The 16,534-nt window shown below is 38.6% G+C and overlaps 1 protein-coding gene across 5 annotated transcripts in view; it reads left to right on the plus strand.

Annotated features, from left to right (window-relative positions):
- Positions 1-16,534, plus strand: part of DST (dystonin) — a 496,498-nt gene that overhangs the window by 386,471 nt on the left and 93,493 nt on the right. For all 5 annotated transcript variants that reach the window (XM_047102585.1, XM_047102584.1, XM_047102586.1 and 2 more), the window contains 6 exons: positions 2,338-2,397; positions 3,233-3,474; positions 4,679-4,808; positions 7,619-7,818; positions 9,744-10,239; positions 11,773-13,244. In XM_047102585.1, the coding sequence (XP_046958541.1) occupies positions 2,338-2,397; positions 3,233-3,474; positions 4,679-4,808; positions 7,619-7,818; positions 9,744-10,239; positions 11,773-13,244 (2,600 nt within the window). The remainder of the gene's footprint in view (positions 1-2,337; positions 2,398-3,232; positions 3,475-4,678; positions 4,809-7,618; positions 7,819-9,743; positions 10,240-11,772; positions 13,245-16,534) is intronic.

Consider the following 16,534-nt stretch of genomic DNA (forward strand, 5'->3'; position numbering starts at 1 on the left):
GAGTATCTGTAATGAGTCAAATTTCAGATTCCTCTTCTGTTCATTTTCTTAGAGGCTACAGTTGAAATGTAGCCAGATTGATACGTAAGAATAGGGGGAGCTTTAGATTGGGGAAGAGGAAAGAGCAGATTCTAATTTGTTTTTTTTACCGTAATTAATGGAGATGCTCAAATCCTCTTTGAAATATTTGATAAATGAGTCTGGTCTCCTGGGAAAGGAGAGGTGAAAGAAAGAAGCAGTTCTTTTGTGTAGGGTGAATCTCTCCTTTTTTAAAAAATTAAAGTCCCATCTAGGGGCTTCTGGGTGGCCCATTCGGTTAAGTGACCAACTCTTGGTTTTGGTTTAGGTCATGATCTCAGGGTTCGTGGGTTCAAGCCCTGTGTCTGCTCTGCACTGACGGCGGGGCCTGCTTGGGATTCTCGCTCTCCCTCTCTCTCTCTGCCCCTCCTCTGCTTGTGCTGTCTCTGTTTCTCTCAACAAGATAAATAATAAAATAAAAAAATAAAAAATTCCCATCTCCTTTAGCATCTACTTTATTTTGTACAGAAAACAACTATAGTATATCTAAATTGCAGTCATGACTGAGCCACTTAACACAAGGGGAGAGTCATGTATAAGTAATGATTCTACAGTCCATTTAAGTTGTGGATATGCTTTTAAGTTTAAATTTTTTTTTAATGTTTATTCATTTTTGAGAGACAGAGAGAGACAGAGCATCAGTGGGGAAGGGGCAGAGAGAGGGAGACACAGAATCTGAAGCAGGCTCCAGGCTCTGAGCTGTCAGCACAGAGTCCGACACGGGGCTCAAACTTACCAACTGTGAGATACGACCTGAGCTGAAGTCGGATGCTCAACCGACTGAGCCACCCAGGCACCCCAATAGTTTAAAACATATTTATGTTGTTAAAATTGGTGTTTTTTTTTTTTAAGTACAAGAACAGATGGAGGCAAACCTTGTATCTTTATTCTGAGAATCTCTGAGTATCCTTTGTGGTTTATCTGTCCCTCCCAGCCCCCTAGCTGCCCCTTTTGTGAGACTGATGTTCCCGCTGGGCCTCTCTCAACCATTTATTCCGCTCTATTAACCCCATTTAAGGGTCCACTTATGTTATATATGGTGTGATGACCTCTCCTTTCTCTTCTAATCACATTTCCTGAAATGTCAAGTGTTTTGTTTGGCTTTGTTTTTAGAAAAGGAATTCTATTGTGTTTTTAGTTCTTCAGGTCCACTTTGTATTTGCAATAGGTACAAAAAAAAAAAGTTTTTTTCCTACTCTTGATAACTAACAAGCATGGTAGGAATCATTTTTGAGCATCATCAGGATATGTTCACTTTCAACCAAAATGTCAATGTGTGATTTTTTTTAAAGAGACCAAACTTAGATTAAGATTTAGATATGAAATATTATTGTTTTAATCTTGTTCTCATGTGTCTAGTGTTTTAGATAGGAAGCCAATGCAAACTCACATGAGAAAGTCTAATTCAGTATTTTAATACTCTGCTTATGAAAAAGGAACCAAGGCTAGATGTTTAGATAATTAGAGAGGAGTAATAATTACTACTTACTGAGTAGTTCCTATTTGCTAGGCAGTCAGTTAACTGTCTTGAATACCTACAGTGTTCTTGCATTTAAATTAGGTATTATTATCCCCACCCGTTCGGTTGGGGTGGTGATTAATTTGTCCAGTCACCCAGCTAGTAATTAGTGGGGCTGGGATTTAAATTCAGGTGACTCATACGCTGAAGCCCAGGCATTTCTAACCACTGTGCTCTTCTCTCTCTGTGTTGACATAATGTGGGTTTTAGTAATAGGGTTTGTGTGTTTGTTTTACTTTTAACTTTTCATGTCTTTGTACCTCATTCTGTTTCCATTAAACCCATAATAACACTGTGTAACTGTACCAGACAATTTTCAAATTTTTAAGTAAGGATTTTTCTGTCAGTCATTTATGCTTCATGCAACACACTTACATAGTGAGCAACTTTTGAGCTTCAAGGACATTATCACTAAAATTTAGCAATAAAGCAATTTTATCACAAAATTGTTTTATAATTAATACTTAATGATTACTGTATTAATCTAAAGTTATTGACACTAGTATTTAAAGTGATCATGTTACCTTACCACTTTAAGAATGAATTTTATAGACAAGAAAGTTTCTTAAAATTTTCGACCTTTATTTGATTTAGAAATTGAATCAGTGGTCTACATTTTCAAATAGTAATAACATTTGTAAATGACTACTGTTTATGGGGTTTGAGTTAATGCAGTCTACTGTTAACGTGTAGAAATACTATTGAAATCTATGACTACTTCAGTGTTAATAATTTTGCAGGTGGAATAATAAATGGTGAAGGAGCAGCCACAGATACTCAAGAAATTTTGGCAAATAAAGGTGAATAGTAACTTTAAGTGCTTATTGATTACAGTAACTTTGTTTTTGTTTTTGTTTATTTTTTATTTTTTATTTTTTTTTAATGTTTATTTATTTTTGAGACAGAGTGAGACAGAGCATGAATGGGGGAGGGTCAGAGAGAGAGGGAGACACAGAATCCGAAACAGGCTCCAGGCTCTGAGCGGTCAGCACAGAGCCCGACGCGGGGGTTGAACTCACAGACCACGAGATCATGACCTGAGCTGAAGTCGGACGCTTAACCGACTGAGCCACCAGGCGCCCCTTATTTTTGTTCTTGAGAAAAAATCTTTAGAGATGAACAGTACTTATATCGAAATTTCAACCTTGACTTAAAATAATTATTTATTATCATAGTCATTTGCCATAAGTATCATATTAATATAACATTCCATGCAATTTTGTTCATCTGAAGTTAGTGAAACCTGGTAGTTCAGTTTGGTATTTGGTTATGTTCCTTTTTTCTGGTTAAGTAATTTAAGATATTTTGTCACTTGGAATAACATTCTTTGAGCTATTTCCTTGAGTTTGATTTCTAAGAAATTAATATATAGCATTTTATAGTTTTGGGTATTATGCAATGTACCTAAATTGTTTGTTATTAAATAGTATTATAATTCTAAAAAAATTTTTAGAAATATTAACCCTTTAGTTCTAAAAATTCTATGACTTTATCATGGTAGGCTTAATATAGAGAAAATACAAGGGAATAACATGTAAAGCAAACTTATTTCTAGTGTTCTAACTCTAAACTGTCTTAAAAATGTGTCCATCTGATTTTATTTTATTTCATTTTATTTTATTTTTTTACTTTTAGGGTTAACATCCATTAAAAAGGATATGACTGACATAAGCCATGGTTATGAAGATCTTGGCCTCTTACTTAAGGACAAAATATCTGAACTGAATAGCAAACTCTCCAAATTGCAAAAGGCTCAGGAAGAATCAAGTGCAATGATGCAGTGGCTACAGAAGATGAATAAAACTGCAACAAAATGGCATCAGGCACCTACACCTACAGATGCGGAAGCTGTGAAGACTCAAGTTGAGCAGAACAAGGTATATTCTGTGGATATATTTATTGAAGAGCTAAAAAAGAACAGACTAGCATTCAGATGGGACCCTCAGGACCCCTATTGTGATTTCTAGCTCTATAACCTTCAGCAAATAATTTGCCAGTTTTGTTTCATATGTTTTTCTGTAGACAGTGATGATAATAGGAATCTGTTTTACACACAGACATTACAAAGATGAGTGAACTGTTTGGGGTAACTTTGCCACCTTTCTTTGTTTTTTTTTTTTAAAGATTTTGTTTTTAGGAGTGCCTGGGTGGCTCAGTCGGTTAAGTGTCTGACTTTGGCCCAGGTCATGATCTCATGATTAGTGGGTTTGAGCCCCATGTCAGGCTCTGTGCTGACAGCTCATGGAGCCTGGAGCCTGCTTCAGATTCTGTGTCTCCTTCTTTCTCTAACCCTCCCCCACCCACACTCTGTCTCTCCGTCTTTCAAAAAATAAAACGTTAAAGATTTTATTGTTACGTAATCTCTACACCTAACATAGGACTTAAACCTACAACCTACAATGATCATGAGTCGTATGCTCTACTAAGCCCACCAGATGCCCCAGCTTTGCCACCTTTAAATCATGTTAAGTCTGGGATTTTAACCAGTCAACTATTAGAAAAGATTTATGTAGGTGTATTAGGGATTTGTTCTGTCCAGCATAAAATAGGGTAGCTTATGCTTTCCCTTTCTTCAATAGATGGCATTTCTTTCTGCAACTGTCAAGATGGGGGAAATGACTTTTTGTGGCAATTATGGCAAAAATGTCTACAAATATGATTACCTATATCTGAATTTTATAATGTGTTATCCAGAAAAGCATTGACTCACTAGTAGATTCTCAAACCTGGCAGCTTTTATCCAGACTGATTTTCTTCTCAGTTACAATATTGATGCCATCTTCCTTTTTTCCAAAGGGGTTTGTTTGAGGATAATAAGAAATTATTCCTAGGTACTAGGGTGTAGAGTAATTTTCTCCACAGAAAGTGGAGTAATTTTCTCCACAGTAGTAGTGTTCCTCTTTGGGATTCCTTTATCAGATAGTTGAAGATTGGTTAAGAAGAGGAAAGGAGAATAATTATCTGCTGAATTCTGGTCCTCACTCATTTCAGCACCTAACAGTAGATATTTTCGTCTGTTGTAATTGTGTTTTTGTCTTTTGATATTGACATACTTTAACACAGTTTTTTTCCTTTTGTTAGTCATTTGAGGCAGAACTGAAGCAAAATGTAAACAAAGTGCAGGAGTTGAAAGACAAATTGACAGAGCTGTTGGAGGAGAACCCAGATACTCCTGAGGCCCCCAAATGGAAACAGATGTTGACAGAAATTGGTATGTTATGTTACTTAAACCAGAGTCCACCAATAGAAAGAAGCACAGTTACTTTTTAATCACAGTCTTTATCAGAAAAAAATTTATCCAACAGCCTCGGTGTACTTTTGAATTTGCCTTAATGTTTCGTGTTTAAAATGTTGCATATTTAAAAATACCATTTCAAATTATATTGTACTGAGACTTGGCATATCTTGTATTTTTCTTGCTAAACACCATAACTAAGTTTATTTTTATGAAGAGGGTAGATACCGGGAAATAAAATGCTGTGCACTGAGTAACATGTTTTCATTACTGGTTTTTACTTGATTTTTGGTGTTTCTATTTTTTTATACTTTATTATATTTTAGTTTAAATATTCCTTACATGTGTATATGTGTGTGTGTGTGTGTATGTATTATGTACACACACACACACTATATATATATATATATATATATATATATATATATACATACATACACACACACATATATATTCCCTTTGGTCTGGAAAAGACAAACTCCCTTCTCCTTCATGAAGTTCCTTCTGGGACTCGTTTGGCCCCTACTGTGTGTTCTTCTCTTCCCCCATCAGGGTTAAAAAGTAGCTCCCTACAGAAGTCTAGTGATTTTCACTCTTTATCTAGAGTTATCCTCCCATCTCTATCCTGTCCCCATAGAAACGGTTTCTCCTAAACAAGGAACTTCCTTCACAAGCTCTATTATCTTATCACCCCATTTCACTATTATAATGATAAGGAAAATGCGCGTAAGACAATGGTACTAATTTTACCTACTTCATAGTATTGTTTGGAGAATTCAATGAATTAATGTGTGTACGGCTCAGACAAGCTGTACCTGGCACATAATAACTGCTGTGTGTTTACTATGATTATAAGAAGAATTCTTTTACTTTCAATTGTTCCATTATGTTTAGCTAAATATTGTCCTTCCATTAGAGTCAGATATGCTATGATAAATTTAGAAATCTGTAAATATGTTTTAGTTTCAAAAGTTATTTTAAGGGATCTTAATGTTCAAAGCTATATTTAGTCCAACTATAGACTCCTATTGCATTATAATTAATTTGTCCCTAATTCAGTGGCTGTCACCTGGGGTATCAGAGTTACTTAGGACAGTATTATCAAGATATTTGAGAATAGGGGTGAGAGTAAGAAATGCATATTTCAAAAAATCTTCCCGATAAGATTTTGATATTTCTCCCTCCCAATTCATTATTTGAATTGCATTATTTTGTTGTCAGATTATATTTGATTGGAACATGCCATATAGAATGATGCTATTAGGTGAGGTTTTCGGGACTGGGTTCTATTAAAAACAGCCATTTATTGTACTGTGCTAGATGAAAAAATCTGTCAGGTCAACTAATCATGCCCATCAGTAACTGTTTATTGAGTGACTAATGTGTTCAAATGCTGGTCAATAACTCTTGGCCTCAGAGAGCATACTGTGTGAGGGTGGGAACAGCTTGAAAGCCTTCCTGGCAGAGAAATCTAGTAGAATTGTGATGAAGGACAGAGCTGGGGTATACAGAGAGGAGATAGGGCTGTGTTAGGTATGGGGCTTATGTAAGCAGAAGCCTGTTTGGATGATAATGGTAGGATAAACAGGGCTAGGTTAGAGGTTTCATCTCAGACTGCATACCCTCTACTGTTAGTAGATTAGGGTCAGTTTGTGGGAGGCCTTGAATGTGAGGCAGAAGTCTTCTGATTTTATCATCTAGGTGGTGAGGAGTTAGTTATTGAAGGATATGAGCACAGAAATGACATATTTAAGTGACTTTTTAAGGGAAATTATTTTAGAACCAAATTGGTTGCAGGTGGGATACCCTAATTACAAGGAAACCCGTGGTAAGACTAGTAGTCTAGGACTATAGTTCTCAAAGGTGTGCTCCTGGGAGCAACAGCATCAGTGTCACCTGGGAACTTTCCAGAAATGCAGAATTTCAGCCCCCACTTCAGACCTCCTGAATTGTAAATTTTGGGGATGGGGCCGAGCAACCTGTATCCCTCCAGGTCATTCTAATGCAGCTGGGGTTTGAGAAACACTAGTCTAGGCACACCATGATGAGGACCAAAATGGAGTTAGGACACTAGGAATATAAAGGATGGGTTTCAGGTTTTATGATCAAGGATATAGGAGTTCGGAGAGTCATGAAAGAACATTCTGAATTATTGTTTCTCAGTGACGTGGAAGAGAGAATAACCTTTCAAAGTAATCTAAAATCGGAAAAATCCGCCAGTTTCAATAGGAATAAAAAGTGATTTTTTTTTATGTTAAGTGTGAAGGGTTGGTGAGATTTCCTAGTGTAACTTTCAAGCAGCTGCTTGTCAGTGGTGATTTAAATAAAATAGAATGGGCGTGGATATACAAACGTGGGAGTCATTTGCCCAGAATTGATCATTGAAGATTTCCTATTAAAGGAAAGAATTAATGTTCATTGTTCTAGTAGGGCAGTTATTGTTGAATAAACAGACTGTATAGGGCCTCTAGAAGAAATGAGGGTCTCCAGATCCTGTTTGATTTAAGGAATATTCCATATTATTCTACATTATCTTCTAGGGTCAGATTCAAATTTATTTTTCATGTACTTCGGTTGATACCCAGCACCAGCATCATAAAATCTGTATCATTAAATGCCATTAACCCTTAGAGTAGGCTTTAATCGACTGTGTAAGAAGAGTTACAAAGATGGAATGATAGCCACCTATGTACCATTCTGAGTCCTATCCTGCAGTCTTCATACATGTAGTGATGTTAATGTATAAAAACCAAACACCTCTTTTATTTTTTATCTTTTTCTTTTAGATTCTAAGTGGCAAGAACTCAATCAATTAACAGTTGATAGACAACAAAAATTGGAAGAATCCTCTAATAATCTAACCCAATTCCAGACTGTAGAGGCTCAGTTAAAACAGTGGCTTGTGGAAAAAGAACTGATGGTCAGTGTTCTTGGGCCCTTGTCAATTGACCCAAATATGCTAAACACACAAAGGCAGCAGGTGCAGGTGAGTGTTACATGACTTGACTTAATAAGACAAGTGTTTTCATTATAAATACATTAGCTGTGGACAGTATGTGCTGAAACTGCCTTGAAGTGTATTTGTAATGTTTCAGATGCCCATAAGATAACATCCTGAGGTTAGTGGGGAAACCCCCAGGGAACCAAAGCCAGGAGGCATCAGTCTCCTGAGCCCATGAGTGTGTCAAGTCCCTTGATCATTTGAGTCATATTGTGGTTTGTGCAGACCCTGTTAAAAAGGGCCTTCTTTGAAATATTAATGTGATTGTATAAGTAATTACATTTTTATGAGAAGCTGGTATATGCTTTTTATTGTTTAGAAATTGCTCCTTTGAGGTTTTATTCATTTTGATTGTGGTAGAAGATAATGAAACTTGTAAAACTCATGCAATACAGCCCTGAGGGGTGGAAAGACAGAATAAGAAGAGGAGAAAGAGTAAGCAAAACAGAGAGGGAACCTTGAAACAGAGTGGGTTAGACCAGTCTAATTACAAAGTGGATAAATCCACAAGGAGAAAAAAAATACATGAAATTTAAGTCAGAGAGAAAAAGCTCCATTGTGGTTCCAGTTAGATTTCCTCCTGTATATGTAGTGGTATTAGAGCAGTGCGGCTAATCCTATACTTTTGAAAACACAAATCAGTCTTGGTAGTTTAGAGTCAACATGTCCTAGTTCATATATGTTCTTACCCTGAAGACAGTGAAAACAAAAGATATAAATAAATATTTGGCAGAAATAATTGCCCCTAGTCTTGGTAGTCTCCCTAAGATAGATAAAATATTATACTACAATTTAGGGGGTGCCTGGGTGGCTCAGTTGCTTAAGTGTCTGACTCTTGTTTTTGGCTCAGGTCATGATATCACATTTGGTAGGATCAAACCCCACATCAGGCTCTGCGCTGATAGCACGCAGCCTGCTAGGTATTTTCTCTCTCTCTCTCTCTCTCTCTCTCTCTGTCTCTCTCTCTTCCCCTCCCTGCCCAGCCACCCCTCCCCACTGGCTCACACACATGCACGCACACTGTCTCAAAATAAATAAACATTTAAAAACTTAATATAAAAAGGAAATTTTTAGATCATTCATTTTATAACGAGAGTCAGTGTTGAGCCTGCACATTCTGAGCAACATGATTTATTGGCCAAAATTTTTATATAGGGTATAAATGTCAATAATCTTATATTTAAAAGAGCTTTTAGGGGTGCCTGGGTGGCGCAGTCAGTTAAGCGTCCGACTTCAGCCAGGTCACGATCTCGCGGTCCGTGAGTTCGAGCCCCGCGTCGGGCTCTGGGCTGATGGCTCAGAGCCTGGAGCCTGTTTCCGGTTCTGTGTCTCCCTCTCTCTCTGCCCCTCCCCCGTTCATGCTCTGTCTCTCTCTGTCCCAAAAATAAATAAACGTTGAAAAAAAAAAAAAGATTAAAAGAGCTTTTATAAATCAATGCACCATGAGTTAATGTATTCTAACATTGTTATCACTGAACATTTCCTTTGGTGTAAAATGCTATAGAGCATTTAAAATATCCTACCAAGAGACAACTACAAGTAGGAAAATACAAATTTGGTGTTTGTGTGATATGAACTTGTCCAATAGCAGTGCTTGTCTTTGTATATGAAGATTTGTACATGGGTTTTTGTTCATTTTGCCCAGACTGCTATATTTACTCTCTTTTCCCCTTTGAGAGATATTATTTTAGACAAAATGTTATCTCTGTGAAGCACCACTGCTCTTTGGATTAATTTAAGATAATTGCACTGCCCTTGAAATAAAAGCTAGGAAAACAGGAACTAAAAAACAAAAGTAAAAACTAGATAAGTAAATACCATTTATGTCTGTTTAGAAACTCAAAGCTCTGTTTTCCATAATTATCCACTAACTTGTATGTTTATTTACCCTTGTTACCTCTTTGCCTTAGATCCTGCTGCAAGAATTTGATACTCGGAAGCCTCAATATGAGCAGCTAACTGCAGCTGGTCAGAGCATTTTGAGCAGACCTGGTGAACACCCCTCTTTCCATGGGATTGTGAAAGAGCAACTGGCAGCTGTGACCCAAAAGTGGGACAGCCTAACAGGACAATTGAGTGACAGATGTGACTGGATCGACCAAGCCATTATTAAGAGCACACAGTATCAAAGCCTGCTGAGAAGCCTTTCTGATAAACTGAGTGACTTGGATAATAAACTCATCACCAGTGCGGCCGTGAGCACGCACCCTGATGCCATGAACCAGCAGTTGGAAGCAGCCCAAAAAATGAAGCAGGAACTGGAGCAGGAAATGAAACAGATAAAGGTGGCCCAGGCCCTCTGTGAGGATTTGTCAGCACTGGTTAAAGAAGAGTACTTGAAAGCAGAACTGAGTAGGCAACTAGAAGGCATCATAAAGTCATTTAAGGATATTGAACAAAAAACAGGTTGGTCTGTCTTCTTTTAATACATATATTTCCTGGAAATAGAGATCAAGTATTGCCTGCTCTGTATTTCCAAGCTGTTGCCAGGAAGCTAGGACCCTAAAGAGAGTCTGCCCTCACTGAAATTGTAGATGGAGAAGGGGCCACTCACATGAGCACAGAGAGTCATTCTGTGTTCACATGCAGATGCAGCATCGGGGAAATTCTGCACACATAATTGGCAAAAATCCCTTGAACGAAGGCCCTTTCAAATTTCAGATATTTCAACCTGGTTTTTAAAAGATATAAATGTTTGGGGCACCTGGGTGGCTCAGTCAGTTCAACATCCGACTTCAGCTCAGATCATGATCTCACAGTTGGTAAGTTCAAGCCCCACGTCAGGCTCTGTGCTGACAGCTCAGAGCCTGGAGCCTGCTTTGGATTCTGCGTCTCCCTCTCTCTCTCTGCCCCCTGCTCTGCTCACACTCTGTCTCTGTCTCTCAAAAAGTGAATAAACATTAAAAAAAATAAAAAATAAATAAAATAAGGTAAAAGATCTAAACGTTTTTGTCTTGTGACAGTTTCACTGCATCAGAAAAACAGATGAATACAGTTATTAAAAAGGCTTTGTATCATTTTCTCATCTACAGTTACTTTGTTTCATTCTGCCGCAGACAGCTTTTCTAAAGAAATGTGTGAAAGAGAAGCATTTGGCACTATGTTTCTCTCTCACCTACTGTGGCCATAATTCTGTGACAGATGAGCCAGGATGTGTCAGAGGCAGTGGTAGTGAGTTACTACACGTTAGAATGGCCTGCATTTGGCTGCTATCTTCGTTCTGTTTGAAAGTAACAGTGAGTGCCTTGCACCTAGTAAATACTCAGTTTATACTTTTTTAATTGATTGGATTTATTTATTGATCATAGCAGCTGTTTCAGATTTACTCCTTTATTTTGACAGGATATTGGTAATGAATATTAGCTAGCGTGTTGGTGATTATTCCTGTTACGACCACTTTTATGTGACAGGCAGTAAGCCAAGAACTTTACATGTGCTATCATTTAATCGCCACAATAGCTTCTATTGATTTTGCCAATTTACATTTGGGGAAATGAGGCTCAGAGGTTTAGTCATCTGTCCAGGGTCTTCCAGCATTTTGAGAGGCCAGGCTGGAACCCTAACCCCTGTAGTCCCCAGGTGCTCCGTAGTGCCCCTATGACAGGTACAAATCACGGAAGTGGAAAAGTCAGATTTTACAGGAGGTGGGTTATTTATCAGAATAACGTGAACTCTGGACAGTTATCACTTCCTCGTACTGGAATGGAGTTGGCTCCAGGGTCTGGCCTTGACAGCCTCTGTTCTTCCGGTGGTGCTCCCCTGCTGCTCCTCCTCAGCCTCCAGGTCGGACTTGAGCTCACTTGTAGTTCTTACAGTTAGTGCTAACAGGCTTTCCTTTTAGCCAGTTCTGTACGTTTATTTGGGGGTCTTTCTCTTGGCTTTTCGCAGACGGAATTACATTTTGATGAAAAATAAACATGTCTGTGACTTCATTTTTAGAGAATCATGTTCAGCACCTTCAGTCTGCCTGTGCGAGCTCTCACCAATTTCAGCAAATGTCTCGAGACTTTCAGGCTTGGCTGGATACAAAGAAAGAAGAGCAAAACAAGTGTCCCCCCATATCAGCCAAACTCGATGTCTTGGAGTCCTTAATTAAAGATCAGAAAGACTTTAGTAAAACTTTGTCTGCTCAGTCTAATATTTATGAAAAAACCATTGCAGAAGGTGAAAATCTCTTGTTAAAAACACAAGGGTCTGAGAAGGCGGCCTTACAGTTACAACTTAACTCAATTAAAACCAACTGGGATGGATTTAATAAGCAGGTGAAAGAACGGGAAGACAGGGTAAAAGATTCACTGGAAAAAGCCCTCAAGTACAGAGAGCATGTAGAGACTCTCCGGCCATGGATAGTCAAATGTCAAAATAACCTGGAGGAAATAAAATTTTGCTTGGATCCTGCTGAAACAGAGAATTCTGTTGCCAAGTTACAGTCTCTGCAGAAGGAAATGAACCAACACTTGGGGATGGTAGAACTGCTAAACAATGCAGCCAATAGCTTGCTCAGTGTCTGTGAGGTAGATAAAGAGGCTGTTACAGATGAGAATAAATCACTGATCCAGAAAGTAGACATGGTCACCGAGCAACTTCACAGTAAGAAGTTCTCTCTGGAGAACATGGCCCAGAAGTTTAAAGAATTTCAAGAAGTTTCCAAAGAAGCTAAAAGGCAGCTTCAGTGTGCAAAGGAGCAGCTAGATGTCTATGATTCCTTAGGACCCCAGGCCTACAGTAACAAATACCTGACTGTGTTGCAGACTCAGCAGAAGACCCTTCAGACCTTGAAACATCAGGTAGATTTGGTCAAAGGGCTTGCACAAGACCTTGTGGTAGAAGCTTCAGACTCAAAGGGAACCTCTGATGTTTTATTACAAGCAGAAACCTTAGCTCAAGACCATAGTGCATTGAGTCAACAGGTTGATGAAAGGTGTTCATTCTTAGAAACCAAGCTTCAAGGCATTGGGCATTTCCAGAATACCATCCGAGAAATGTTTTCTCAGTTTGCAGAGTTCGATGATGAACTAGATAGTATGGCCCCAGTGGGGAGAGATGTAGAAACATTGCAAAAGCAAAAGGAGGATATCAAAGCCTTTCTGAAGAAACTAGAAGCCCTCATAGCAAGCAACGACAATGCTAATAAAACCTGCAAGAGGATGCTGGCCATGGAAGAAACCTCTCCTGATCTTGTTGGAATCAAAAGGGACTTGGAAGCTTTAAGCAAACAATGCAACAAGTTACTGGACCGAGCACAAGCCCGAGAAGAGCAAGTTGAAGGGACAGTTGAGCGTCTTGAAGAATTCTACAGCAAACTGAAGGAATTCTCTACTCTGCTTCAGAAGGCTGAAGAACATGAAGAGTCTCAAGGCCCTGTTGGTATGGAAACAGAGACCATTAACCAACAGCTTAATGTGTTCAAGGTAGGGAATTCTTCATTTTTATATTTAAAAAAATTTTTAATTTTCACTTTTAAAGAGAATTTTTATTTCATATCTTTATTTTTTATTTTTATTAGAAAAATAAATTTTTATTATTTTCGTTATTAAAATAAATTTATAATTGGTATCTGAAGGAGATTGCCTATTTTGTAGAACCTTCTAATATGGCTGTCATGTAGCGAGCGTTTGAGCCTGAAGGAGCATGTTATGGGGGTAACATCCAGGCATGTGGGGACTTGCAAGCTTACTAGGGATTTGGGCCCTCATGGAATAAAACCTGAGATAATATCAAGAGGTCAAAGGGTACTTGAAAAGTTTTAGGCAAGCCTAAAACTAACATTTTAGAGTCTGCGTCTGATGTCATTTACAACTGACATCTGGAGTGAGCAAAGCCATGTTTTGAACTCTGCTGCAGAGGCCAGCGTATAACACAAAAAGCTTGTTCTCTTCATGTTTGTCTCCCAGCATTTTGTTTAGATGGTGAATTATAGTCTGTTCCTGCTCTTTCCCTTTTTATAGTCTTCTTATCCTTCTTAATTTAATTTCTTTTGTAAACTTTTTCTTCCAGAAGTTCATATTTGTAAAAGCAGAGTGGAGTTCCATGTTGTAATCCTGGTTTTATAAAACAAAGATCTTGGGCTCACACTCCAGAGGATTAGGAAAAAAATTATTTTTGATTGGACTGCAAGCTCCTTCGTGCCGAGAAACGTCTGCCGCTTGATGGCACTGAGTGATGCTTAATAAATGGAACATTAGATAAAAATGGTGGGCAGCATTCAGTGTCACTGGTTTTGACGTCATTTATGACAGTATGAGTGAGAGTTGCATCTCCACAGTGGACAAAGACGGGTTCAACCCTGCACCGAGGAGGTCCTAAGTATTGGGAATGCATGGGACCTATATCAGTCTTTGGGGTTGGCGTGGGTCTTGTTCTATTCATGAGGTATGTTTTGCTTTGCAGTAAAGACCAGTATGACGGTAAGTCCCACCACTAGCACATAAAGGATAAAACAAGGCCAAATGAAAATAGAGCTTGCAAAACTATAAATTATTTCCCATGAGAAATGAATATGAATCAGATGGACTATCATATTCTACGTTGTTATACTTGGCATAGTGTTTCCTTTGCTCATCTTTAATAACGCTATTTAGGTGACTGACTTTTGAAAAATAACTTCTTATTACTATTATGGTCATTTGGTATTTATAAAATGTGTTTAAGGCCTGGTTCCTTCAGGGCTTAAAAATCTGTGATTCTGTATAGATCTTGATTTCTGAAGGTGAAGGAAGTGTTAACCTTAAAAAATAAAACTGGCAGGTACTTTACCATCAAAAGATAGACTTACTAGAGAATAGCAGAGAATTGCGATGGGGGACAAGCATGCCGGGGCAAAACCATAGGCAAGTCTGGAGAACAAAGGAGAGGAACATTGTTTTATGGAGGAAGGCTAGAAGTAGAGAAGGCTGTTGTCAACAAAAAGTCTATTGGAGTAAACTGGGGTTTGAAAGTGTAGCGGCTTCTCACTGGCTGACTTGTTCTGTCTCTCCTTGGCTGGACTGTTGTGGAGATCGGGGTGGAGGGGTAAGTCCTTCCTTCTGCCTGCCCTGCGGTAGAGTAGTATCCACTTGCGAGGTCTGATTCTTCCTGTGGGATTTGCAATTGAGGACTGAGTGGTAGGGCATGAGAGCTCCCCCTGCTGAACTTCCCATTTTAGTGAGGTTTCCCTTAATTAATTTTCACAAAAGCTACCTTACAGTTGATTTGACTTCCCTAATTACTCTGTCAAACTTTCCTATTTCTGCTTTGCAAAATAGAGATTTCCTATGAGAGAATTCACTCTCGGAAAAACAACGTTCTGGGGCACCTGGGCAGCTCAGTCGGCTAAGCGCCCGACTCTTGATTTCTGCTCAGGTCATGATCTCAGGGTTCACGGGATTGAGCCCCATGTTGGGCTCTGCACTGACAGTATAGAGCCTGCTTGGGATTCTCTGTCTCCTTCTCCTACTGCCCTTCCCCTGCTTGTGCTGTATTTCTCGCCCTCGCCCTCGCCCTCGCCCTCGCCCTCGCCCTTGCCCTCGCCCTCTCCCTCGCCCTCTCCCTCTCCCTCTCCCTCAAAATAAATAAATAAACTTTAAAAAAATAATAAAAAATAAAATGTTCTGTGGCCATTGCTGCGTCACAGGTCTGGGGGAGAGCTTGATAAGTGAGTCCCTGGAGTTTTCTATAGAACCCTGACAAAATCTGAATGCTTAAATGACAGTAATCAAGTAGTCTTCTTCCTAATGAAATTGAAGCATGTTCAGTGCTTTTGTGAAACCTATCATTTCTCTGGATTTTTCTGTGAATTTGTGTAGGAAAAAGGCCTTCATTTCTCTTTACAACTTGAACTACTTGTAAGAAAATGGGCAAAAGTAATAATATTGGTGCCGCTGCTTGTCGATACCTCCTTCTTTGTGTTCCCAAGCATGAATACAGTGAAAAAAATGGGCTCTCCATGCAGAGAATTCTTTTGAAAGTAAGAAAAAGCAAGGTAGGACGAGCACTCTCACCACTGCATGGAAAGTGTTTTGCAAACTGAAAAGCACTAAAGCATCATTACCATTAATGTTACAGATTGTTCTGTTTGATTGTGAAGAGAAATAAAGTGGTCACTTCTTCTAAAATAAACCACTTAGCATGCTGTGTTGTCTCTTTTCTGATTACTTTGGAAGCAGTTGATTGATTTTAATGAAATTTAGTAATAGAGAACATCTTGACATAACTTCAGTGTCTTGAGACCTAGGGACTCAAAAAGAAGCTTCCAAGTGGACAAATCACCTGCATTTAATATATTTCAGCAACAGAGGGCAAAAAATAACAAGAATGTTGTTGTGGTAAATAACACATGTGGCATACAGTCACTAATTCTGTTTATTTGTATATGTATGTTTTTTAAAAAGCAGTTACAAGCAGTTAACATTTACGGAGGGCTTAGTATGTGTTAAACATTATTCTAAATCCTGTCTTTAGTTCTGTTAACAGTCCTGAAACATGGATGCTATCATTATGATCCCCATCTTGTGTAAGGAAGCTGAGAGCCAGGGGTTAGGTGACCTGCCCAAGGTCACACAGGTAGTAAGTATCACAGCTTGGATGTTTTGGTGGAAATAATGCAGAACACTGTGTCAGTTTGACTCATCGTGATGCACATCTGATACTTTCTCTGGGAAATTTTGAGTCATCTCTTCTGTAGCCTAATTTGGGTGAGCTAAGTAACCATTGTCCATTTCGA

The sequence above is a fragment of the Lynx rufus genome, unplaced genomic scaffold, assembly GCF_022079265.1.
Source record: "Lynx rufus isolate CCGP_SWC_20201006 ecotype Redwood Valley unplaced genomic scaffold, mLynRuf1.p SCAF_6, whole genome shotgun sequence".
Lineage (NCBI taxonomy): Eukaryota > Metazoa > Chordata > Mammalia > Carnivora > Felidae > Lynx > Lynx rufus.